The sequence below is a fragment of the Seriola lalandi genome, unplaced genomic scaffold, assembly GCF_002814215.2.
Source record: "Seriola lalandi dorsalis isolate HSWRI2012SDOR001 ecotype SW California unplaced genomic scaffold, Sedor1 jcf7180002054908, whole genome shotgun sequence".
Classification (NCBI taxonomy): Eukaryota; Metazoa; Chordata; class Actinopteri; order Carangiformes; family Carangidae; genus Seriola; species Seriola lalandi.
Window position 1 is genome coordinate 543,441 of NW_019525460.1, and position 26,796 is coordinate 570,236.

The 26,796-nt window shown below is 37.9% G+C and overlaps 3 protein-coding genes across 4 annotated transcripts; 1 reads left to right on the forward strand and 2 right to left on the reverse strand.

Annotated features, from left to right (window-relative positions):
- The first annotated feature begins 763 nt into the window (after window positions 1-763).
- On the forward strand, window positions 764-19,302 carry acod1 (aconitate decarboxylase 1). 2 transcript variants are annotated; one of them, XM_023430667.2, is made up of 5 exons: window positions 764-892; window positions 16,080-16,241; window positions 16,792-16,881; window positions 16,985-17,184; window positions 18,187-19,302. In XM_023430667.2, exons 2-5 carry the CDS (start codon window positions 16,164-16,166, stop codon window positions 19,145-19,147), a joined length of 1,329 nt encoding a protein of 442 aa, XP_023286435.2. In that variant the 5' UTR covers window positions 764-892; window positions 16,080-16,163; the 3' UTR covers window positions 19,148-19,302. The 2 variants fall into 2 exon arrangements, with proteins under 2 accessions (XP_023286435.2, XP_087025840.1); XM_087169714.1 differs by lacking the exon at window positions 764-892 and adding an exon at window positions 15,807-15,868.
- kctd12.1 (potassium channel tetramerisation domain containing 12.1) lies at window positions 12,952-14,460 on the reverse strand. The gene has a single exon (XM_023430627.2). The coding sequence runs from the start codon at window positions 14,402-14,404 to the stop codon at window positions 13,538-13,540; it is 867 nt and encodes a 288-aa protein (XP_023286395.1). The 5' UTR covers window positions 14,405-14,460; the 3' UTR covers window positions 12,952-13,537.
- LOC111673018 (glutamine amidotransferase-like class 1 domain-containing protein 3, mitochondrial) lies at window positions 19,299-22,053 on the reverse strand. The gene is made up of 4 exons (XM_023430626.2): window positions 21,827-22,053; window positions 21,086-21,257; window positions 20,695-20,893; window positions 19,299-19,858 (listed from the first exon to the last, which is right to left on the reverse strand). Exons 1-4 carry the CDS (start codon window positions 22,019-22,021, stop codon window positions 19,663-19,665), a joined length of 762 nt encoding a protein of 253 aa, XP_023286394.1. The 5' UTR covers window positions 22,022-22,053; the 3' UTR covers window positions 19,299-19,662.
- Window positions 22,054-26,796: the final 4,743 nt, after the last annotated feature.

Below are 26,796 nucleotides of genomic sequence, written 5' to 3' on the forward strand. Positions count from 1 at the left end.
AATGTTTGAATTGTATCCAAGGATAAACAGAGGAATATCTCATTATTACCTCTGTATTGAAGAAAAGTTAAAACGTGGTGATTCAAAGGCAACTTTCTGTAGTTCTAAGGATCGTCTTTTTTGCATGATTTGTATCCAGATCGCGACGTATGTCAGAGATAATGATATCTTCGGAATATGTAAGTCACTTCAAATCTAAATACATGTGTATCGTGTCTGTGTCTTCACATGTGTCTAAGTTATGACAGCGAAAAGGGACATGATGTTGAGGCAAACCGCAGCAGTCGGGCTCTAAGGGTTTTAAACTAGCCTAATCGCCTTCATGAGCTGTGTGCCTCAATTGCTGCTTTGAATATCACTACTCTAAATAATTTACAAACCTCGAGTTATTATTGGGACTATTTCCGTGGTGGAACATCCCAAAGAAATGGAGTAAACCAAAAGTATCTGCAGAGCAAGCTATATATATAGACAGAGGCTGAATATAGCTTTTTGTGATTTGGGTTAAACTGATCCTTATAGAGATGCAGCCACAGGGTGTCGGTGCTTAAAAATTCACTTTATGAATACTGTCTCATACAGCAGCAAGATCAAAGTGCTTCCGAGGTGAAGAGATATCTCCAACTGGCCACATCTGTGTCTGTTGCGGAGTATAAAATGTACAGTAAGTGAATGATTCCTGTAATTACATGCATGCTGATGATGCACACTGTTTACTTCTGAATCCACATGAGCGCTGTCTGTATCCCTCCCACAGGATGATGATGATGATGATGCTTTTTCCCCATGAGCTGTCAGGGTGGTTCCCAGAAGTCAGTGGACCTTTGTGATCGTCTGTTCGACTGGTGCTTTTGATCAGAGAGTGAAATCACACCCTTCAAGGCCCACTTTGGTGAGTAGAGAACAACAAAGTCAAGAACAGAGGCCATATATAAGTGATGACGAAAAGAACCCAGTGGTGTGTCAGCAGTAGACGGCTGTATGGTGTAGAATATAAAAACCCCGTCCATGGGGTGTTTCTATAGATATAATAGACCTGAAAACAGTGACAGCTGACAGACGAAAGTGATTCCCAGTAGAGGTAAAAGAAAGCAGCACAGAGAGAAAAACTGGTCTAGCACTGTGGTTTCCAACCTTTCTGGTTTGTGACATTTTAAAATAAAGCTGTACATGTCCACTTATAACCCACTGTCACAGGTTGCATATTATGGAGCCCCAGAAACTAACAAAAGGCAATAAAAGGTTATCAGATAACAACGATAACCAAATACATCTGTGCTTCATATAGAGAGTTGAATACTGAAAGTGTAGCATAAAAAGATATAGGTTCTCCAGTGAGTTAAATAAAATAAAATGTACCCATAAGTTGTCCTATTTTTAGGATATTGGCAAACATTAAATCGGTTATCTATTCCCTATGTTTTCCCGCAATGTGTCCAGTTTTCCCTGTGTTTATGTGATATTGAGACGGTTAAACAGACAGTTATTGAGGGGATTGTGTGGCAAACTAGCTGAGCTGAAAACATTGTTAGCTAAACATTTTGAGCACTAGCCTTTTCAGTGATATATCTAGCTGCAGCTCATTTACTGTGTACTTTTAAAGTGACACTCAACTCCTATAACAGTGGCCAAAGTATTTAGCTGGCTACAGTATTTAGCATAAAAAATGTTTTGTTGCTGTAACTCTCTGTCTTGTCAATCTTCTTGCGACCACTCAGATTTACTGTATGTTGCAACTCTGTAAGGTCTCCTGACCCCTAGGCTGAACCACTGGTCTATTAAATGATTTACAGTGCATATACTGTATACAGTACAGTACATATACAGTCCTATTGTAATTAGCAGGATATTTGAAAGTGATTTAACCATATTTCCAAAACAATCAGTTAGATTACCCCCCCCCCCCCCCCCCCCCCCCCCCGAAAAAAACAAGCAGGTGGAATAGTTGGTATTTTGTGCCATCCTAGCATCATGTGACCTTTACATTTCCAGAAAAATCTCCCTGAACCACTGCGGTGTCATTTAAATGTCACCTGTCTCTGTGTGATCAGTGCGGTAAGAAAGGAAAGTACTGACTGGAACTCCTCAGACCACCTGTCGTAGTATCATCACCAGCCTCAATGCAATCTGTGTGCGTCAGTGAGAAACAATTATTTACAGCTAGGCAACATCTTCATGGGTCATTTAAAGCTCATTAAACCTGGATTCAAGAAAATGAATGCACTGAGAGAAAAAAAAGATTACTAAACAAGACAAAGCACAACAAGCACATTAATAAATCCAAGAATTTATCATGGCTCTGGGCACAGCAGCCCCTCAAATACAAAGCGAAAGCCAAACTGCCAACGTTTTCCCAATGCTCTTAAATCTTTCACCCCCCCCCCCCCCCCCCCTTCATCTCATCTAATCCACCACTTGAATTTGATCCAGGTGAAAAGATGAAGGAGACGCCACCTTATCACACTCAACCCTCTAAACTGTACATTTCCACCAAGGTGTTTTTCCACAATCTCATATAAGATTTCCTACCTGCTCCCACTTTACATATTAATGAGCCAAGGTTAGAGTTATGACACTACCGTTCCAGCAGCTGGTAAAAGACGTGTTTATTGGAGATGACTTCAGAATGGCTTTAAATGTAGTGATTAGTGTTATAACATCACTTCATCATAGTCAGGCAGTTCACTGGTTTCTCCACCAGCCATATGACTGTGTGACAGAGCCAAGCGAGTTTTCTAATGCTCTGTGGGGGATCCAAGTGAGAGACCTTTTGTAAACAGGAGAAAATACACTATCAGAGTCAATACACAAGTGGTATTTGACTGCAGACTGCTGAGCTCTCTGAATTAATGGCCAAGATTGACGCACAGTTAAAGGTTTCTCTTTGAGAGTCAGGTCAGTGCTGTCTAAGAATAATATGCACCTCGTCGTCTGCTGGGTGACTCAGGACACCCTCTGAAGTCTTGAAGTCTTTCTTACAGTATGATAGGAAGGCCTTTGCAGTTTAATTATATTCCAAATGTAATGATTTTTCATATTTTTCATTTAGTATAATTAGATTATTATATAAGAATAAAAAAGTTTAAAAAACAAGGCTAGGACCAAAGGTGTTCAGTCGACTCAATGAAGATGATTCACAGGCATTTTTTTTTGTTTTTTTTCATTCGTTTTTATAAGAACATATGCCGACAACATCTACAGTAACAGTAAATCAATTTAGATCAAGTGATCCAACAAACAGAACAAATTGGGTATGTAAAAAGTAGCTTGTCAATAAAATAAAACAAATGTATAAATATTAAGAAAATGGGGCATCACATTCTTCTTGTAACAATAGCAGAAATATTTCCTTCATATATTCATAAACTTCATATATTTCCTACATATAGATTCATAATATAATATTAAAATGTTAAAGCAACACTGTCAATCATTAAAGAATAAGGCTGGTGTTCTTCTATATTTTTCTTATTGTGAACAAATATTACTCTCACTACTCTGGCTGAGCCCCAAGTCCGCTGATTCTGACTGAAAATATAAATCTTTAAAACTGATTTTTTTTAAAAACAGCTTGAAAATATTTTCAGATGCTGATTAATACAGAGCAGTGAGTATTTACCAATAAACTAAAATGCCTTTGTTCATCATAATGAACGATAATGTTTCCCACAACAGTTTGGCACATTTGTTTTTACAATAATGGAGCTCTATGGCAAAAGGAGAGAACCATATCAGGCAGTAGCTATACATATATTGTGGTAATTTTACTGTTGGTTGAATTTTCTTTAAAAAAAAAAAAAAAAAAGATTGAGTACCACCAGTGTATCCTAGTATTCAGCTAAATCAGGCTTTGATGGACTCTTCGAGAAACAATCTTTGACATGCTATTCGTTGTGTTATACCTTAACCAATGAGCTTGAAGAATTGTATTTGAGAAGAGAGAGATTATTAAATGTTGAAACTGAAGAGGTGGAAATGCACGCGGGCATGCCTTTTGCAGGATTGTGGCAGCCGTTAGATGTAAAATACCATCCAAATATATTTTAAAAAGTTGTTCTCTGGTGTGAAGCTTTTCTAGCATCAAAATAACTCCACTGGTGCTTGCCAGAACATGCAGTCTAAGCTTTGCCTCAAGCTCCGGTGGCAGAACATTTGATTTGGATCTTCTGTGAAACAGAAACTCGTCTCTCTGCGTCTCCACCTAAAACCACAACACTGATAAGTTGATATATTCACATTTTTTCGTAAGTGTGGCTTTGACAAAATTTTAAGCACAGATTAGGGGCTTTTACATCTTCATCTGTATCCTCTGTAATTTAAATAAGACGTGCCTCTATATGTTATTTCCAGAACAAAAGAAGACTCTTATATGTCCTTGCATATTTGAAAATTAAAATCTGTCTGCTGTGAAAGAAGCTCATTCGACCTAGTTACCCAATCAAGCCGTAACCTGTAAACAAGTCCAGCAGAGGAGGCGGACATCTGTCAGAAAAGAGTCAAGCAGATGTTAGATGCATGGCTTCTGCAAAGATAGTATTTCTATGGCTCTGCAAGCTGCATCATTGCTGCATTGTTCTTGTTCCTAAGCATGGGAACAGTCATTGCTGTGATCACACACACATATTACACCACAGACTTCCTGTATAGCTCATGCTTTAGTTCTGTACTACTGACTACATTTCCCTCTTTTAATGCTGGTATTGATGGATATCTCCTACCTGTCTGTTAGTCTGTTAGCCTGATGTAACTCCTCACAGAGAACTAGATGTAAATGCCAAAATTAAAGGGAAAAACACTACCCAGAAGAAGCATTTGTGGATCATTTTGTGTCCCTGTCGGCTGGTATTGATTTAGCCTGGGTTACGCAATATCTGTAGGGGCTTCCATCAACTCCTCCAGTGTTTATTCTCCTGCTAAAAATTGAGGATTGTCAGACAGCCAGTGTGCAGATGAGCAATGCAGCAAAGCTCAAAGCAAGCTGGATGAAATCACCTGTGAAATTCTGTGTACAGAATGTTTTTTTTTCCACCTGTTCTTGCTAGGAATCTGATATGACAGATACAGACATTTATTCTTTTTTATCTGAACACCACAGCTGTCTTGGTGGTTGAATCAGCCTCTGAGAGTGCTGTTTGTGATTTGTAGCCTTGCGTCCTACACTATATCCTCTTACTGTTTCCTAATTTCTATCTAATATAGTTTGCAATAACACACAATACCTGTATGTTCTTGTGTTTGACTTTAAGTAATGCAAATTCTAGATGATGTTCGGAGTTAAGGAAAAGACATTGATGAGATGTTCCTAATTGATTGAGCCCTGCACCTTTCCACTGTATGTTTTGTATTTCTATGTATTTATTTAGAAGTACAAGGAAAAACAGTATTCAGTAAAAACAAAAAAGAAATAGCACAAAGGTCTGGTCAGAAATATGAGGCTTTTACAAAGAAAAAATCCCATTGCAACAATTGGGCCCTTTTTAAGTTGATTACTGGGTTTAGACGTAACTCAGCAATGTAAGGTTTACTATGAATGACAATTCTTTTGCGGCTCTGTGGTTTGTGTATTTTTAGTGAGAGGTCAGTGATGACAGTAGTCCTCCCAAAAAAGAAAATACTGGTGGAAATTCCCAGGAAAATGGAGTAAATAGACTTTTGTCCTCACATACTCTCCTATATAGGTAGAGACAGGATAATGTTTGTATTCGAATCATCTCTGAAAGTGCAGTTTATGTTTGAGAAAGTATTTGACATTTTTCCTTTAAGGGTACTTCTTATTTGTGCAAATACAAATAACATTTGTGGAGTATTTACAACAACATTATTGTTGGATTGATTTTAGATGGCAAGTAATACGTTTTCATCTCTTGGCTTTTGCGGAAAATTACATCCTCAGCCTTCTGCCCGACAGAAATGTGCAAACTCAAACAAAAACAGAAAAAAATGTTGTTCTTAATAACACAATAATGATATGCTTTAGGGTGCTTCCTTTCCATGAAATTCAAACCAGCTTTTGAAAGTCGGTTGTACTTTCGGAGGACTACAAATATTTGTAATCAGTGCCAAAAGAATCATTTGAGAATTTTAGCTGCCCACATTGCAGCAGCATTTTCCAGAAGACTTTTACTGCTTAAAATCATCTCTTAATATCCATATATACAGTATATTCTTTGATCAAATTCACGGAAAAAGCCTTAACCATATAGTGTAGAGGAATCTTCCAAGTCCAAGAAGTTACAGCTGGAATAGCTTTTCTTCCAGTCGTTATGCTAAGCTAAGCAGCTGCTGGCTCAAACACCACATTTAGACATGGTATTGATCCTCTCGTTGGACCCTCGACAAGGGTTTGATGAGAAGTGCCAAAATGTCAAATTATTCCTTTAAATGGCAAAAACCAGTCAGGATTCTGTCACCTTCACAGCTAGCCATGGTTTAATTTTCAAGCCATTTAATTTTCAAAACAACTCTTGGGTAAAGATATTAGCATAAAACTATAGCATGAAGGTTCACATGTTACATTCATGTCACTGAAACTAGAGGCCACTTGAAGTCCTTGCTTTAGCAAATCAACTTTAACAGCCAAAGAGGAACACACGTGTTGCTGTGTTTCATGGACAAGCCTGTAATTTAAGTTATTCCTGCCATATATCACACAAGTACAGTTACCCTTTAATTGGACCCAAACTATTGCTGAAAATACATTTGAGAGAAGCCGTGAGAGGCTCGACTCTGCTGTGAAAAACGAGTTGTTAAGAATTAATTGCCTTATCCCTAGTAGTGCAGCAATTACCATGTATTGTACTGCATCAGTACGTATAGAGCTGTTGCTGCAGAGCAGAGCAGCTATTCACATAACTCCACTTGACTCTGCTTTACACTTCTGTCCAAAGTAATACATCAGTGCATTAATCAAAGCTATTTCTAAACTCAGACATAAGCTTCTGACTTGTTACTCGCCTTTAGAGTTATTATTCATGCTACTGCACTCTGTAATTCTGTCTCCCATACACAGAAAAGCTTTTTTCTCCAAAACTAAGCCAGATGTGGAAAACCTGGAACAAGAGCAATGGCTTTAAAAACCAGAATTCATGTGAATACCACGAACCACATTCGTGCCGGCACAACCCTGTCATTGTGGACTGATTCTGCTCTTTTAGGGTGACTCAGACAACTCATAACAACCTCCCAGATTCAGTGAGAACAGAGAAACACTTCAGCCATTAAACTATATTACATTATATTAGAAGGTATGTTGCTCAGCATATGAACACTGTTTATTGTTCTCCAAACAAAGAGAGGAAACTACGTGGGGTGTGTTCCTATGGAAAAGATTTGGAAACTGAACACGCACAGACAAAAAGTAGTTAAAAACTTTGAGCATGAAAGTTCGCTCTTGACTTTGGGAGCAGTAGTTTGACCAAAAGTCAAGTTCTGCTTACTAGCTTTTTGGAAAGCTTTCAACTCCATTTGAAAGAAAAAGCCCAGCAGTTCAAAAAGGGTTTTGCATTGAAAAAGGTCACCAATATTTGGCGCAGGGATCAAAACGATGCAATCAGGTGCAGCCACACAGGAATTAAAAACCGTGCAGAGCATCAAGCATCGAACAAGTGCCTTGCTTTCTTAAAAGGATATCTGATTTGCAATAAACCCTGTTAATGCAGCAAACACTCAAAAGAAAGGGCCTCCATGTGAGAAGAGTGGCCCCCGGTATATAATGCAGCTTTTATAAAAGTGCACAGCAGCTGTGCAGAACCTTTTTCTATTTGATGACTGTAATTTTCAAAAGAACTCAGCTGGCGTGAAAGGTGGGAGGTTTAATGGCCACGTGGACGGATAGAGCAGCATCTCAGTTCAGGTGATCAGGACACATTGCATTAGTCTGAAGGCTGCTGATCACAAATGGCATTTGCAATCGTCTAGCAGGAGTCGAAAATAAAAGGAGGATGAAATAGGAGTGCAATGAACGTTAGAAACTCTCATGAAAATCAATTTTCTATGCAATGCACTGTCAGCGACATCATTTGCTGTATGTGAGATGTGCTTAGTCTTATGTTATTGGTCTCATAACAATATCAGCAGTAGCTCAGTGGGACTTAGTGTTTTTCTCTCTCTTATCCTGTCTAATATCTTTGTGGCTGTCTTGTAATTGTAATTTAGGTCTTTCATCTAAATGCAGGCACTTGCACTCATTGTGGGTTGAGCTGTTGCCCCTTGGCCCTCTTTGGCTGAAGTGTCCCACAGGACCAAATAAGTAATCATTAGTAATCACTAATGTAGTATTACTGGTATTATTATCATTATTATTATTATTATTATTATAATTGTGCACAGTTGTTCATGCATCTATTATTCTCATTTCAAAGCGAGAAAGCTCCCATTCATGGCGACCTTTCATTTAACAAGCAATATGGTTATCATCCTCTGTGTCTGCATTCATTCCTTCAGTAATCTGTGAAAAAACATTTTCCCTCCATGCCTTCTTTATTTATTTGGGTGTGAATGCGCAGGATGTAGGCTGATCTTTGTAGGTGATTTACACAGCACTTATTGGCATGAAACTGAGATTGTATTGAGATTGTTATAGTCTTACTTTTTTCTACTACATGTTCTTTTGTTAAAGTCCATTGGCTTGAACATCTTTTTTGACCTGATTTTTTTTTTTTTTCTTTTAGACCAAAATTTATTTGACAACGCTACTTCTGTCTTTACATGTTACCACAATAACAGGTGGTGAACATTAACAACAGCGAAACTTGATCAAGCCAAAATAATAAAATAATTCATGCTGACAACCTGCTAACGTCAATATTTGTATATGACGATAATATCATATTCATTTTTGGTTTGATATATAGGTTACTGTGGCCTGCACTAAGGCCCCCACCCTAATACATATTATATTCTATTGATTGAGCATATGCTGTGTTTTCAGTCATATACTGTCAGAAGTCAGTTACTGCTTGGTACACAGCATGCTGTTTGCAGGGTGTCATGTGTTCAAGTGGCCTGGGTGCATATGATGTAATTGCAACGTCTCTGGTTTGATTTCAGTAGGGAACCTTTGTCGCATGTTTCCCCCTATCCTTCATAATGTCTGTTTAAAATCCTGTTTACGTGTCTTTGTTTCTGTTCTGTGCTTACATTAAAAAGAAAATGAACAATGATTTAGTTTTCTAATAAGATGGGCGTCATTCCCAAAATGCCCTGCCTGTCTTTATTACAGAGGGAAAAGTGCTGCACATTGTACTGAAAATGCTGAATGTGGTTAAAACTGAAAATAGGCTGGACAATATTTTTGATTTATCTTCCAATACTGTACTCACTCATGAACTTTCTAGTTGCTCCTGGGTTCTGTTGACACCCTGAGCCTTTTCACCATAGGTAACACAATAATATATAAATTATATACAAATTTTGCATAACAGTGGGAAACACCCTCTTATGAACGCTGACTGATGCATATCCCCTGTTGTGAAGTCAAGTTTAAAATGTATTTCTGACTCAGAATTTAATTAGAATAATGAAGCCTTTGGTCCAGAGCCGCTGTTGTGATGTGCTAATGAAACCGACTTTGATCTAAAATAACTCAGGAAGCTGAAACGCATCCTGGACCCATGCATGGAATTCAAACAGTCCCGATCTGTTGAGATTCATGTCAGGGTGCTAGATGACGAGCATGCGCAGACAGAGGAACACATATTGCAGATAGAGAAAGGAAAGAACAGTATAACAATGGTTGACAATCAAGTCATTTTTCTCTCAATCTTCCTATTTTCCTCCAGTCTCTGACTCACTTTGTCTCACAGCTTCCTTCTTTTGTTCTCTGTTATCCTCTCATCAGTCAAACTAAAAAACCTGACAGCCCATTTATTTCATTTCCATTTAACTGAAAAGCAACATAGTCATGGGAATTTATGGAAAATGTCAGCAGCTGTCATTCGTGTTTAGTATATCATCTTATGTCCCGTATATTGTTATAACAGTCCTCATTCCTCCATTATTTCTTCTCACAATTCAGTGTTAACTAGAAATATATTGGTTGTCCTCTTTTGTTGTTTTCTTTTGCTTTGTAACAGTACCTCTAAAAACTTTACAGACATTTAGACTGAACCGTCCATTTAGACTTTAATTAGAGGACGTCAAATACTGTACTGGATGGATTTTACATGGTCACATGGGCATGTGAAAGACTCCACAGTTTACTGTTGAACATACAATGTTCTGCTGCAGTGTATAATACTTAAGTGCAATATTACAGTTTTACAGGTTTTAGTTTTAGTGGTTTTATTGGTCTTATTGTCTTTTACTGTTGAATGTATGAAATTCTTCTTAATGCTTCTTGATGTATTTTATGAATGATTGTAAGGATACTGCTCTCTCTCTTAACTTCACTTAAATTTACTTTACTAATCTTAAAACAAGACAAGTCAATAAGAAATGTACAATCAAAACTATAGATTTGTAGTTTGACACTGTGGCTTATAGATATCCAAATACTGCTATGGTACCAATTAAATTGTAACTAAACATAAAAAGACAACAGAAGTCTAGCCTGAATGAAGCTTTATCTTTACAATATAAAGTTACATATAAATGAAATAGTGGACACTAGTAAACCTGAAATGCCTGACTCTGATTGGACTCTAATTTGCAATTCCTTATCATTTAATTCAAATTACAGATAATAAGTGTTGCTAGGGCAGTATAAAATAAAGTATTAAGAGTGCATGTGTTTCAACAGCATGATTTGTTCTGCAATGAATGACAACCTTTGCTGCACATGTTTGAGTGGGTTTCCTCCCACAGTCCAGAAACATACGAGTGTTGTGGAGACTCACTCAAATTGCTCACACTGCACCGTGTGTAAATGTAGGTTTGAGTCAGTCATTGTCTGTAGGCCGATATCTGTGACCGACTGGTGACTGACCCAGGGTGTTTCCTTGCATTTGGTCCAATGAATTCTGGTAAAAACAACAATAGTAATTATCACTGTCTGGTGTGTTTCTACATTCACAAAAAAAAAACAAAAAAACATTTATATAAACTCTTGAGCCCATTTTCAAATGTTATTTTTGGGTAGAACTGGACCATGCAAAGGTTACTCAACTTCAAATCCCAAAATCATTCACCTACCCCCAGACAAAAATATGTTTGGACATTTTTGGACATCCTGTGTTTCTCCCGATTATTTCATGAGGATTATTTGTTTTCAAGGATATAACACATTTATTTAAAGCAAAAAGATCACTGTGTTGCAAATGCACATTCCTATCCGACAAAGAATAATTTGCATATATGAAGGCGGGTGACAATATCTCGTCTCTTGACCGGATGCATTTAAGTATATCAAGGCTAGGTTACCACAGATGTCTGTGAAGAATCATCGCAGTCACTGCAGCTGCTGCTTCGGTGCTGTTGTCACCCAGCTGGATTATGTTCAGTGAACCTGTAGAGTCATTTGGTCTGCCACAAAGGCTGACTGTTCATCTGATGTCGCTCTTTTGTGAGACCAAAGAAGAAGCCAATGGTAAATTTTGAGCTTCCTGGAAATACTGAAGAAAGCAATAGGACCAATTTAGGTTTCCAAGTAAAGTATGTTTTGCGTCATGTTTGACTCAAGACAAGTATGAGGCAACTAAACTAGTATTGTTGGTAGTTTATTGAATTTAAATGAAGTTGAAGGAGAGGTTTGCTCAAGCCCAAACTTAGTTGGTGTTACTTTGCTATAATGGGACCATATTTCGAGACTCAGTCAATTTTTAACTGATTTGTTGAACTACTATTAATGTGCATGTAAAGGTAGTCAAACTGTTTTTCACACTTTTTTTTTTTTTCATTTTGTAGCACCAGATATTTTTGGCTTGATATAGAGATGGCTCTGTTGTATTCAAGTGTCCTAAGGACCCTGAAACTGCACCAGCTAAATGGAATACAGCCATCATTAAATTTATTATGCTTTTCTTGCTGTGATATATCAAAATTACCTTGAATGAAAAAAGGCATCCACAGTGGTCCCCAGAGAGATCACTATCCCAGAGATCATTTTCATTCCTGTCCAAACAGCACAATCCCCCACAACTTTTTAAAGCCAAATTGGACCAGACTGATGTATTTAGTTCATGAAACGCAAAGATGTTCCCTCTGGGTGGATGTCCCCAGACCCCTACAGAGGTTACGTCACTGCTTCTGGTCTATAAGCCCCTGATGTTCTATAATCCCACCCATGGCTCTGAATGTAAGGCCATTTTTTCATTTCTGTTTTGAATGACCCACGTAATCCAGGGCTGGCTGTACACCGGGCCGTTAAATAAGTCTGCTCTTGCAGCAGAGGTGCACCAATCGACACTCCATTCATCCACACTCCGTGGCAGACCGAACTCTCGCATTTGTGTGCAGCTGGACCCTTTCATTATTTACACTTGAAATGATAATGACATCATGTGTGCACAGCTGCACTATTTGCATCCACATGGCATGCAGCTGAATTTGTGTGACAAAATGGATAAATGGTAATGAATCCTCCTGCAATATTTACATGCTAACTATGTTCAGAGTTGGAGGTTTTTCTTCATCTGTGATTTAATAACATAACACATTGAATAGAAAAAAGATACAGTGCTCTGAAATGGCAGTTTGCAAGAGTGATGAGCTAAGTTTGAGCCAAGGGAAGTTCATGGTCAGGATTTTTTAAGTCAGACAAGAACACAATGAGAAGTATAGACACATTACTGCCAATTGAAATGCATCACTTCTACCTGTGTGGGTTAAAACAGATTTTGTGGAGCTGGCCGCTTCAGTGCCATGATGGGCTGAGGTTCCTGGGTAGCGCATCTCTCTTTGAGGCTGACTCTTTGATTCCCCACTGAGTCAAATTTAAAAGGTTGGAGGGAGATGAATGCCAGTATTTTGTCACACTGTACAGTTCGTGCAGATGTTAAGAAGAAGGTAGGATGATTGGCAAAGGGCTGAGAAGATTTTATTTCATCAGGTTTAACATATACAACTCTACCAGGCAAGCACATATACTTACAATCATGTCAGTGATAGAACTGCTACAAGAGCCTATTAGATTATACAAAACTTGGCCAAACATGTGATCAAGCAAGCCTAGAAGTTACAATGACACTGAATACTAATTGCTGCTTGTCTGTTCTTGGATGCCGCTCAATTCACACAGCACTGAGTCAGATATGACTGAAACATTGACATGCAGTTCTATGAAACGGAGATGATGGCATTTTGTTGGTGTTCTCCACAAATAGGGCTTTGGAAGAGTGTGTCACCTCAAAACGATGCTCTTCTCACTTTCACCATCCAAATTGCATAATCTTCTCTTGACATGCTGTCAAATCTATTTTGGGGGCATTTTGTGTCTCTGGTAAACCTCAGAGCTGGAAATACTGGTAGCCTATTTTAGAATAGTGGAGCAATATTTTTTTTTGCAGCTGCTATTCAACACAGCAAATGCAATACTTTTAAAGACATTCCTTTCTAGATTATGAAATGTCTATGTACATCAACATGACATGACTACTGTTAGTTATTCTCGACAGAAGACATATTCAGTGTAGCTTGTCCAGATTTTGTCCTCGTTTGGATCATTGCTGGTGTAGGCGCAGGTGCCTGTAGAGCTGCAGGCCACCATGTGGAAGCCCACCTCTGTCAGCTTGTCAAATGCCTGCTCTAGAAAATTATACTTCAGATAGTACCGGGATGTGTATCTCTCCGGGGGCCTGTCCGGGTCCCTGCTCTCATTCAGCGTGTCCCCAAACACTTCTTTGGCCAGCGAGGTCTTCCCGCAAACCGTGATGCGCGCCACTCTCCTGAATTTGGCATCGGTTTGGATGTCTCTCCCAATGGTGTACGAGCCTCGGTATCCTATCGTGATATAGCCCGACTTTCTGGAGTCCAGGGACGGGGAGCGCATGGCCCCGCTGACAGACATGGCGCGTAAAGTCTCCATGCCGCCAGAGGAGCCGCACTGCTGCGCACCTTCCTCTGTGTCGCTCTGGCTGATCTCCTCGCTGATTGAATTATCCTTACTCACCCGGGGGCTGAGGCGCTTGGCGAGGTCCCGCAGCTGGAAAAAGTCAGCCTCCCTCTGCAGTCGACTTTTCTCGGGGAAGTAGTCAGGGAGGACCAAGTTGAGGTCTCGGAGATAATCTAGGATGTAGCGGAACAAGAACCCATCCCTGTCCAAGAAAAAGCGCCCTTTGCTGTCTCTCGCCAACTCCTTGGGTGACTTCTTGCTGAACATGTTCCAGAGGAGCGAGTCTGGGACGGCGATCAGAGTTTTGTGTCTGGTAACATAAACCTGTCCGCCGACATTCAGCTCAATGATCTCTGAAAACGGGGATCCCGAGTCTCCGCAGTTGGACACCCCGCGCTCTGTGTCGGCCAGTGCCATCCTCTCTGAGCCGCTGCACTGATGTGGGATCAGTGGAAACACTGAGCAACAAAGTGGCAGCGGCTTGTTTATGAAGCCTGGGCTTACCACGTGCGTGAGTGCGCGTGCGTGATGGGTTGACTGTTAAGTTGACATTTAACTATTAAATGGCTGACTTGAAAAAAATAAGGGCTCATAGTCCCCCCCCCCCTCTCTTCACACACACACACACACACAGATGGAGAGAGACTGTAGTCTCCTCCAGCATCAGTTAAAGCAAACACCCACATTTGATTATGTGTCATTTGTTCCTTCCTGCCCTGTTTGACATGAATTTATATTTATTGTTTAATTAATCAAATAAATTGTTAGTTTTTTTTTCAATTCCCATGGGAACACACAAAACCAGAAACCATGCAAATGGCTTAAGTTATTCAAGCTTTGAAATCAAGACATGGCTTGAAAATATGGAAAGAGTGACACCCATTGCAGCTCTGAAGGAAATGCAGCCAGCATCTTAGACATCACAGACACACACACACACACACACACACACACACACACAGTCAGTCGTCACCACCACATGTTGAAATCGGCAGTGCAAACTGTTGAAGTTGAAATAGCTAAAAAAAAATAATGGATAAATGAAACTGTTAAAGTAATAGAAAAGCAGTTGAAATTGTAAGCTATAAGTAATGAAGAAGCACTTCATATAATATATATATATATATATATATATATACATAATAGTTAGCTAAAAGTAATGAATAAACAGATAAAAGCAGTAGATAAAGAGGTAAAAGTGATGAAAAACAGCAGAAATAGGAAGCTAAGAAGTAATTGATATCTGGGCTTCTGCCATTCCAGTTTGTGTAAGTGTGAATGTATACTTGACCAAACAGCTAAATACTGACAGTTCCACTGTATAAAAACTATTGCAATAACATCCACTTTTAGTGCTTAATGATATCTGGAACATAACAGGCGGTGGGGCAGTCATTGCAAATGTTTTTTGTAATGTTACATAGACAAAGACAAAGTCTTGTGATTGTCAGTGAGTGAACTGGTTGAGACGTGTGTCATTTCCCTGTTCAAACTTCCCATTACAGAGAGCTGAATTTCCATTGTCAGTCATCTCAAAAATAGCCGGGTTGTGAAAGACAGCATGATTTTTTTGTCAGATAGCATAGGATGTTTTGAACCAATATCTGAAGTTAAATGTGGCTTTCAAATTCAAACATTTGGAATTAAAACAAAGCAAAAACAGGTAATTTAGTAGATTTGCCATCCACCATTTATCAAACAATGAAAATCAGGAAAAATGAATCAAAGGCTATATCCAGTCATTGTGAAAGTTCCTACTTCTCATTCTGGTGGGTTTTACCCACTTTGGAAATTTGGTGCACCAACCTTTACATAAAAGGCAGCTGCACTTGAATACTTGGTCATTTGAAGCATTGATGAGCTGTAACAATGATACGCAAGGTATAGCTGTTTTCTTTCATACTCATAACTTTCCTTAGATTACATATTTTAAGTATTTCACTACATGTGATTAGGTGCAGTAGGTAGCTTTTGGAAAGTGTTTTGGGGTTTGAAGACGAATACATGCAGAGTATTTTAGTTGATTAGTCAGGTCTCTGGGGAGGTTTGCACCTTGAGGTTTAGACTGACTGTTCGTGTTTCACCTTACCAGGGTATTACAGAGAGCTTTGGAGCTGCTATCCATGCCCTCAACACCGCTCGGCTGACAGATGGTGTGATTAACAGAAGCAAAAGGATGATTCTGGACACCCTGGGCGTTGGGTTATTAGGAACCAGGACAGCTGTCTTCAACAAGGCTCTCACGTACAGCCAGGTAAAGTAAACTGCTTGACGAGTGGAGGTATATTAATATAAATAATTTAAACTCCTAATGAGAAAGCTTTAATTCTGACTTGGCGAAAGTAAGCTCGAAAACACCACAAAGATGGCTGATATTAAATTTGAAATTAACAATATTTGTCAACCCTCTATATACTATATATCCACTGTGTGTCTTTAGTAGTGTCAGCTTGTGATCATCATTAAATCTTTATTTATTTTCCGTCATTAGAAATTGTGTAATCCTCACATACTAAGCTATTTATTGTACAGCTGACAAATACTGCTACTGCTAAGTATAGACCCACTATATCTAATATCAATAAAACCCACTATTGTGCAGTGTTCGTGCTTTCCTTTTCTATAAGGTGTTTATATTATTAGTATACTTCTTGTACTTAAATAGGCCAAGCTGTAGATATGATCCATTTTATTCTGCTGTTTATTCAGAATTGTGGAAGCTGGAAACATCCCTACTGAGTTCAGAGTTTATTTACATCCCCATTTAATTGTACTCTTACCCTCATTAATCTCTCTGATTGCAGTTGTTCACATCTGAGGAGAGGAGCAGTGTTTGGGGTAAATCAGACATAACTCTCCCTCCTAACTATGCTGCATTTGTCAATGGCATCGCGGTACGTTTGCTCCAATAAAAGCATCATATTATATAAAAACATGAAAGTGATGTGGATCTGGTTTGAGACTGATCATTGGTTCTGTCACATTGTCTGATGACAGGTCCACTCCATGGACTTTGACGACACATGGCATCCTGCTACTCATCCCTCGGGGGCTGTGCTTCCTGCACTGCTGGCCCTGGTAGAGACACTGCCCAGCCAGACCTCTGGTCTAGACCTGCTGCTGGCCTTTAATGTTGGCATCGAGGTGCAGGGCAGACTCATGAGGTTCTCCAGAGAGGCGTACAACATCCCTGAGAGGTGAGATATTTGGAAATATTAACCAACATTTGAGTTCTGTGCATATTTTCCGTCCAGTTGTAAGTTGGAGTCCAGTGGAATTACTTGAAGATTAAAGGGCTGATTCACCCAAATCACAAAAAGTGCAACAGCTACCTCTAGTGGTAACTAGTCATGAAGACAGTTTTGGTTTTAGACAGTTGGGTGGTGAATGGATTTTAGTGTGTGGAACTCACAGCATTCGAAAATGAAATCTAAAAACATTTCCAGAAAGTGTCCCCACAACTTGCTCTGTGTCAACAGTTTTCATCGGGACGACTGGTTTGGTACACAGTAGTTTCAAAGGAAAACTAGCTACCAGGGTGTGCGAATTAACCAAAAAACAAAACTTGCTGGAAATAAATAAATAAACAAAAGTCCTGTCACATCTAAATCATTGAGGGAGCTTCACAACCTGCCAAAAAAATAAAAAGTTTACTTTTTGTAACTAAGGTGATATGACCATTTATTGCAAAACAGACAAACCAGAACTTGTGCCACACACCAACAATTATCATCATTATTGATTAATCACAAAAATATTTTCTCAATTTACTGTTTGGCATCTAAAATGTCAGATAATGCCCATCTTTTAAGGCTTCAAATAGCTTGTTTTGTCTTACCAACAGTCTAAAGCTTGAAAAACCAGCAAATCCTCATCTTTGACAAGCTGGAACCAGTGAATGAAAAATGACTGATTAATTGATCGCTGCAGTCGGCCCCGGTTCGAGTCCCGAATCGGACGGCCTTTACTGCATGTCATTCCCCCTCTCAGCTTCCCCATTTCCTGTCTCTCTACTGTCCTGTCGTATAAAAAGAAATTGTTGTCAGCTAATTTTCTGTCAGTCAACTATTTGATTAATTATTTCTATTATTTTATTGATTAAATGACTATTTGTTTTATTCAGGCCTCATCAAAGCCTTATTAAACTTGAATATATACTAATGTTTCGGTCATCTTTCTCCCTCTCTCCTGACACCCAGATTCCACCCTCCCAGTGTTGTTGGGGTGATGGGGAGTGCTGCAGCCTCAGCCAAGCTGCTGGGTCTTTCCCCTGCACAATCCAGTCACGCTCTGGCTATCGCAGCCTCCTCTGCTGGGGCTCCCTTGGCCAACGCTGCCACACAAACCAAACCTCTCCACATAGGAAATGCTGCTCGGAGAGGCCTGGAAGCCGCTCAGCTAGCCCAGATCGGATTGGAGGGGAATCCAGCCATCCTGGATATGGACCATGGGTTTGGGGTTTACTACAAAGACTACTGTCCTTCAGCAGTAGCAGATTCTGCCTCTGGCGGCTTTAAATGGATTCTGGAAGATCAGAATGTGGCCATAAAGCGCATCCCTGCTCATCTGGGGATGCACTGGGTTGTGGATGCAGCTCTGGCAGCCCGCAGACAGCTTGAAAATACAGTTGGGAACTTGGACCTCAGCCAGATCCAGCACATCACACTACGGGTACCTCCATCCAAGTACATTAACTGCCCCTTGCCTTCCACAGAGCACCAGGCCAGGCACTCATTTCAGTTCAACGCCTGCTCTGCTCTGCTGGATAACAAAGTAACGGTGGCCTCCTTCAGCGAAGCTCAAATTAACCGACCTGCTCTGAAGAGGCTTCTGTCTAAAGTGACAGTCGAGACCCCTGAAGATAACCCACCCAGCTTTGACAAGATGTACTGTGAGGTCCAGATAGAAACAGATCAGGGGCAGACTTACACAGCCAGGTGTGATACCTTTTATGGCCACTGGAGGAAGCCACTGAGTCACAAGGACCTGGTGGAGAAGTTCAGTGTTAATGCATCTTCGGTGTTGTGCACAAAGGGGGTGGAGGGAGTGATTGATGTGATAGGAAACCTTGAAAGAGTAAGTGAATGCTCAGTCTTGGGTTCATATCTGAGGATGACAAGTAGTCCACAAAGGCAGTTATACAGCAGGAAGGTTTTCTAATTGTACAGTATGTGATGAAGCCAGTGTCTCTATGATAAACTGTATTTTTGTGTAATATTTGAAACATTTCCACAGTGCATGCCATACACATGCATGCACTCATCTTTTTCTTCTGTGGTGTTTGGGTGTGAAATAAAGTGAACTGAAAAAGTGAACTTTTTCATTTTATTGCATTTTTTTATACAATACCATACACCTGCTATTGATTTTCAAAAATCTTATGTCTAACCTAATTTCTGTCATGACACTGATCCACTGCATCTCAGTACAATTCACTAAGATCGATCTAAACAGAGATTTTTGTCAAATAATAGAGACACCTGAAATATTAGACCGTGCGGTGCACATTGCTGCTACAAACATGTATATTTCAAGAGTATCTGGAAGTGCTTCTAATCAAGGTGATACTTCATCTTCTTAAAATCAGCTCAGCAGGCAACTATCATAGAGCTCGCTAAATCGATACGACCACCGTTCTTTCCCTTGTTTCCACCATCTTTTGAGTTTCACTAGGATCAAGCAATTTTCAGAACATCCCGCACCATCGCGCCAATTCCGTCAAATATCTCATGGATGGGAGCGTTGCACATGAAGGCACTGGTGGTGACCAGCTTGTTCTTCTCGTCCACGTGGCTCTCGCCTACGCTCTTGCTCACATGTTTGCAGCCCAGCTGGTTGATGGCCGCTGCAGTGTCAGTAGTGTCGGGGTACCTGACAGAAAACAAGTGGGACCGAACAATGTTTAGATGTTTGAAAGCAGACAATCAAGGAAAGTTAATAATAAATAATGATTTAATCCAATTTATTTCTAATGATGAAAATGACACTAAAGGTAGGTGTAGGTGAGATTAATTAATTGGGTGACATTTTATACACACACATGCATGTTTTTCTATGCATGTATTTTTTTGTCTTGTCATTATCATGTTTTCTATTTTGACTTTTAATCTCAGGCCTTTCTCTCAGACTGGCCTCTTAGTTGATGCCCTGATTTGAAACACCTGTCCCAGTTGGTGCAAATGTCAGGTGACTGCTCTATTTTATCCTTAAAAAGGAAGTCCAGCCCCCCCCGCTAGAATAGATGTGATAATTCTGCAAACGCCAAAGTAATTTCTGAGAATCCAAGAGGTCCAACAGTACAAGAAACCTGAACCTTCACATGATCCAACAGGTTGCAAACAAGCCAACAGTTGAGCCAAAATATCTGAACAACTTTGTTGTGGAGTAAAACCGAAAATGGGCACACCCAAAATGTGGCAATGACTAAAACAAAAAAATCGAACTGTGCATACGTGATAATTTCACCATTTGCCTTTGCTGTCACTTCTAAATAAATCTGGAAAACCTACAGGGTCATTTCAAATCACAAAAAAATAATTGCTTGCATTTCTTAGCCTGTCAAACTTCCCTTTTCAATGCTGCTGCATTCCCAGACCTCAGCGTTTAACTTAGTAAAAGCAAAAGCCAAACTATGACAAAAAAAGGTTGTAATGAACTGGGGTTATACAAGAAGTTGTATGAGGTGTTCTTAAACAAGTTAAACTCACTTATCATCCTTCTCAAGGCCAACAGTGACCTCACACCCAGGAAACACCTTAGCAGCCAGGACAGGTGAGATGCAGCAGAGGCCGATGGGTTTGCCCTCGCCGTGGAACGCCTGCAGCACGGCCTTGACCTCATCATTAACAGAGCAGTCCTTCCCCTTCACTGCCCATGTACAGAGGTTCTTCGCTGCCCCGAAACCACCTGCCCAATATCAAAGAGAATATTCATTAGGCAGGAATATTAATAAGTAAATACAGGCCCTGGTTTCAACCTTACAGGGTCTCAATCAAGACTGAGACAGTATTTAGCATTTAGACTAAACCACTGAAGCATGTAACAACAGGACAGAGAGAGAGGGAGAGAGAGCAGGCTGTCATGTTGTTATGACCACACCTGGGAATATAACAGCATCATGGTCTTTAACACTGAGTTTAGACAGGTCCTGGATGTTTCCACGGGCCAGCCTGGCGCTCTCCACCAACACGTTTCTCTTCTCTTGAGACGGTTCGCCTTTCAGATGGTTCACCACATGCATCTGGTCAATGTTTGGGGCAAACATGTCTACCTGCAGGTGATAAAAGCAAAGGTGAGGACTTCATAACATGAAAGACACCAGAAACCATCGACACAGCAACTAATGATTATTTTTACCTGTTGATGAACCTACAGTCATGTTGTGCAGACTAGAGCCCTTTAAAGCACAGGTTCATCTGAGGAACAACTTCTGTGACTAATAACTCCTGAAGTATACATATGGACAACTGTATTTTCTAACTGACTTGAAAATATGTGAACCTATCCTTTAAAAAAGTGTCATGCACAATATGTACAATTTAGCTGTTCACAGTCAAATGTGCACAGCAGTTTTCTGGGCACCATAAAGCAAGGGTATGTAACAATTTCAGCTTGGTCTAACAAGTTGTACAGGTCATGCCCAGACCCCAAAGCCTGCAGCATGTGTATCTAACTTTTTGTCACATATGCAATGAAGACAACAAGAAAAGAGGAAATTGTATTTGTATCAAACTACTAATCATCTGGTTATAGAGTGTATCTCACACACTTTTTCTCCAGTTCCCCCAGCACAACATACAGTGTGCGTAGTTGCATATCAAAGCTACCTAACAAACTTACATTCGCACCTCCTCTGCTCAGGTGAACCAAAACAGCGGAGGCCTCGTGGATCTCACTGCCATCATAGACTCCGCAGCCCGCCAGCACCACGGCCACGCGTTTAGCCATTTGTGCTGAATAATAGCTTTTGTTCACCGTCTGAATGGTCCTGAGTGTCAGGAAGTTACGACCACAGTGGTGCAGCAGGGTGAGCATGGCGGACTGTCAGAGGAGAGGACGCCCCCTGCTTCCGTTTCTTCTTCTGCACTTGAGGAGGCGATGTGTACGTATCCAGGCTTCTGGGTACTTTAGCGCCATCCTGTGTGTGTAAACCCCACGGTTCAGCTGGTGTTTAAAAAATATTAAAGAGAGGAAAAAGGCTGATGCAAAGGAACACACTGTACTAAAAAGGACAAATTACACTTTGATTTAAGATATAATAAGCTTTAAAGACATACGTTTTAAAAAATGTCCGTGCATGAAGTATAATTCTTCTGCAGTTGGTCACGTTGTATAATGTCTAAACAATGAAAATAATTCATAACTGTTATAGGTTTTTTCCGCCAGCCCACAAATGATCAAACTACATTTCCAATGAATACTGGACACTTTGGCTTTATTTTGTAACTTAAGCCGACTATACTATGACTTTTTATGCCTTACTATATACTATTTTGTTTTTGTTTTTTTGTTTTTTTTTATATTTTACTATGAAATTTTTATGACTTATTATGCTATGACTTTTTTATAACTTACTATACTGTGACTTTTTAATGCCTTACTATATAATGACAACTTTATGACTTTTTATGCCTTAATGTACTATGAAACTTTTATGCCTTACAGTACTATGTCGTTTTTGTGCCTTTCATGGATTATTATGCTATGATGTTTTTTATGCCTTGCTATACTATTTCGTTTTTATGACTTTTTATGTCTCACAAAAAATTTTATGCCTTACTATACTATGACGTTTTTATGCCTTACTATATTGTGTCTTTATTATGCCTTACTATACTATGATGTTTTTATGACTTTATAAACCTTACTATAGGCTATTATGATGTTTTTTATGACAATTAATGCTTTACTATACTATGACTTTTTTTATAACTTTTCATGTCTTACTATACTATGTTGTTTTTATACCTTTTTATGCCTTACAATATTATGACGGTTTTATGCCTTACTATTACTACTAAGACTTTATATACATGACTATACTATGATGTTTTCTTTGCCTTACTGTACTATGTCTTTTTTTTATCACTTTTTATGTCTCACAATACTAAGTAATTTTTAAGACTTTTCATGCCATACTATGAGGTTTTTATAACTTTTTATTCCTTACTATACTATGACGTTTATATAACTTTTTATGCCTTACTGAACTATGACTTTTTTATGCCTTACTGTACTATGGCGTTTTTATGAATTTTTATGCCTTACTATATAATGACATCTTCATAATTTTTTATTCCTTACTATACTATGACTTTTTTATGACTTTTTATTCGACGCTATACTATGACTTTTTAATGCCTTTTTATGTATCACAATGCTATCGCCTTTTTATACCTTTTTATGCCTTTTTATGCCTTACCATACTATGATGTTTTTTTGGCTTTTTTTGGCATCCTATACTAAAATGTTTTTTTACATTTTTATTCCATACTTTACTATGATGTTTTTTGGCATTTGTATGCCTTACTACTGTATACTATGACATGTTATGCCTTACCATACTATGATGTTTTTTTGACATTTTATGGCTTAATATACTATGTTGTTTGATGCTTTGCCATACTATGACGTTTTTTTTGTCATTTTTACGCCTTAATATACTATGATGTTTTATGCCTTACCATACTATGATGTTTTTTGACATTTTTATTCCATACTTTACTATGATGTTTTTTGGCATTTTTATGCCTTACTATACTATGACGTTTTATGCCTTAATATACTATGCTGTGTTTTTCACGTTTAATGCCATACTATACTATGAGTTTTTATGCCTTACCATACTATGATGTTTTTTGGGCATTTTTAGGCATACTATACTAAAATGTTTTTTTACATTTTTATTCCATACTTTACTATGATGTTTTTTGGCATTTTTATGCCTTCCTATACAATGTTGTTTTATGCTTTATTATACTATGTCGTTTTTTTAGGACTTTTTATGCCTTAATATACTATGATGTTTTTTGGCACTTTTATGCCTTAATAAACTATGACATTTTATGCCTTACCATACTATGATGTTTTATGCCTTACCATACAATGACATTTTATGCCTTACCATACTATGATGTTTTATGACATTTTATGCCTTAATATACTATGATGTTTTTTTCACTTTTTATGCCATACTATACTATGACGTTTTTTGGCATTTTTATAACTTTCTATACTATGACTTTTTTGTCATTTTTATGCCATACTAAACTATGACATTTCATGCCTCACGATACTATGATGTTTTTATGACATTTTATGCCTTAATATACTATGGTGTTTTTTTCACTTTTTATGCCATACTATACTATAAGTTTTTATGCCATAATATACAATGACGTTTTTTGGCATTTTTATAACTTACTATACTGTGAAGTTTTTTGGCATTTTTATGCCTTAATATACTATGACGTTTTATAACTTAATATACTATGATGTTTTTTGGCATTTTTATGCCTTAATATACTATGATGTTTTTTGACATTTTTATGCCTCGATATACTATGATGTTTTTTGGCATTTTTATACCTTAATATACGATGACATTTTATGCCTTACCATACTATGATGTTTTTATGACTTTTCATGCCTTAATATACTATGATGTTTTTTTGACATTTTATCCAATACTACACTATGACGTTTTTTTGTCTTTTTTATGCCGTACTCTACTATGCCGTTTTATGACTTTTTATGCCATAACATACTATGATGTTTTTTCAATTTTAATGCCATACTATACTATGACGTTTTTTGGCATCTTTATAACTTACTATACTATGACTTTTTTGTCATTTTTATGCCATACTAAACTATGACATTTCATGCCTCACCATACTATGATGTTTTTTTGTCATTTTTATGCCTTAATATACTATGACATTTTATGCCTTAGCATACTATGATAGTTTTATGACTTTTTATGCCTTAATATACTATGATGTTTTTTGGCATTTTTATGCCTTAATTACTATGAAGTTTTTTGGCATTTTTATGCCTTAATATACTATGAAGTTTTTTGGCATTTTTTTCCCATACTATACTATGATGTTTTTTGGCATTTTCATAACTTACTATGCTATGCCTTCCTGAAAAGATTATTTTTTTATGACATAAAGATGAAAAAATTATCACAATCAGAACAACAAGTCAACCCTTCAATGTGACTGGTTTAATTTGTTCATGAAGGACAGATCTATTACAAGGCACAATAAAGGCGTAACAAAGGTTTGACTGCTTGTATGGTCTTTTGCGCTCTGTTGAATGAGACAAGCTGATGTTGATCGGGAGATCTTCACGTTCCTGGGGCCTCTTAGCTGTTACTCGTCCTTCTTCAGAGCTCCTGAGATCATTCTCAATCCGTGGGGCTCCAACCATATAAGCAAACACAAATATTCATCTATCTAATCAGGACCTCCAGATGTGCCCTAAATACCTCAGTGTTCTACACATGTATACAGTTACACATACATGCATGTAAAATTATTAAAACCCTACATTATTCTGTCTAGTATACTGTCGTTTTTATGCCTTTTTATGCCTTGCTATACTATGACTTTCTATGCTTTATTATACTATGACGTTTTCATGTCTTACTATACAATGACGTTTTATGCCTTAACATACTATGTTGTTTGATGCCTTGCCTTGTTTTTTGGCATTTTTATGCCTTGATATACTATGATGTTTTTTGGCATTCTTATACCTTAATATACGATGACGTTTTATGCCTTACCATACTATGATGTTTTTTCACTTTTAATGCCATACTATACTATGACGTTTTTTGGCATCTTTATAACTTACTATACTATGACATTTTTTTTGTCATTTTTATGCCTTAATATACTATGACATTTTATGCTTTAACATACTATGATGTTTTTATGACATTTTGTGCCTTAATATACTATGGTGTTTTTTTCACTTTTTATGCCATACTATACTATAATTTTTTATGCCATAATAAACTATGACGTTTTTTGGCATTTTTATAACTTACCATACTATGATGTTTTTATGACTTTTTATGCCTTAATATACTATGATGTTTTTTGGTATTTTATGCCTTAATATACTATAATGTTTTTTCGGCATTTTTATGCCTAAATATACTATGACATTTTATGCCATACTATACTTTGACGTTTTATGCCTTACCATAATATGATGTTTTAATGCCTTAATATACTATGACATTTCATGCCTTACGATACTATGATGTTTTATGACATTTTATGCCTTAATATACTATGATGTTTTTTTCACTTTTTATGCCATACTATACTATGACGTTTTTTGGCATTTTTATAACTTTCTATACTATGACTTTTTTGTCATTTTTATGCCATACTAAACTATGACATTTCATGCCTCACGATACTATGATGTTTTTATGACTTTTTATGCCTTAATATACTATGGTATTTTTTTCACTTTTTATGCCATACTATAGTATACTATGACGTTTTTTGGCATTTTTATAACTTACTATACTTTGAAGTTTTGTGGCATTTTTATTCCTTAATATACTATGACGTTTTATAACTTACCATACTATGATGTTTTTATGACTTTTTATGCCTTAATATACTATGATGTTTTTTGGTATTTTATGCCTTAATATATTATAATGTTTATTTGGCATTTTTATGCCTTAATATACTATGACATTTTATGCCATACTATACTTTGACGTTTTATGCCTTACCATAATATGATGTTTTTATGCCTTAATATACTATAATGTT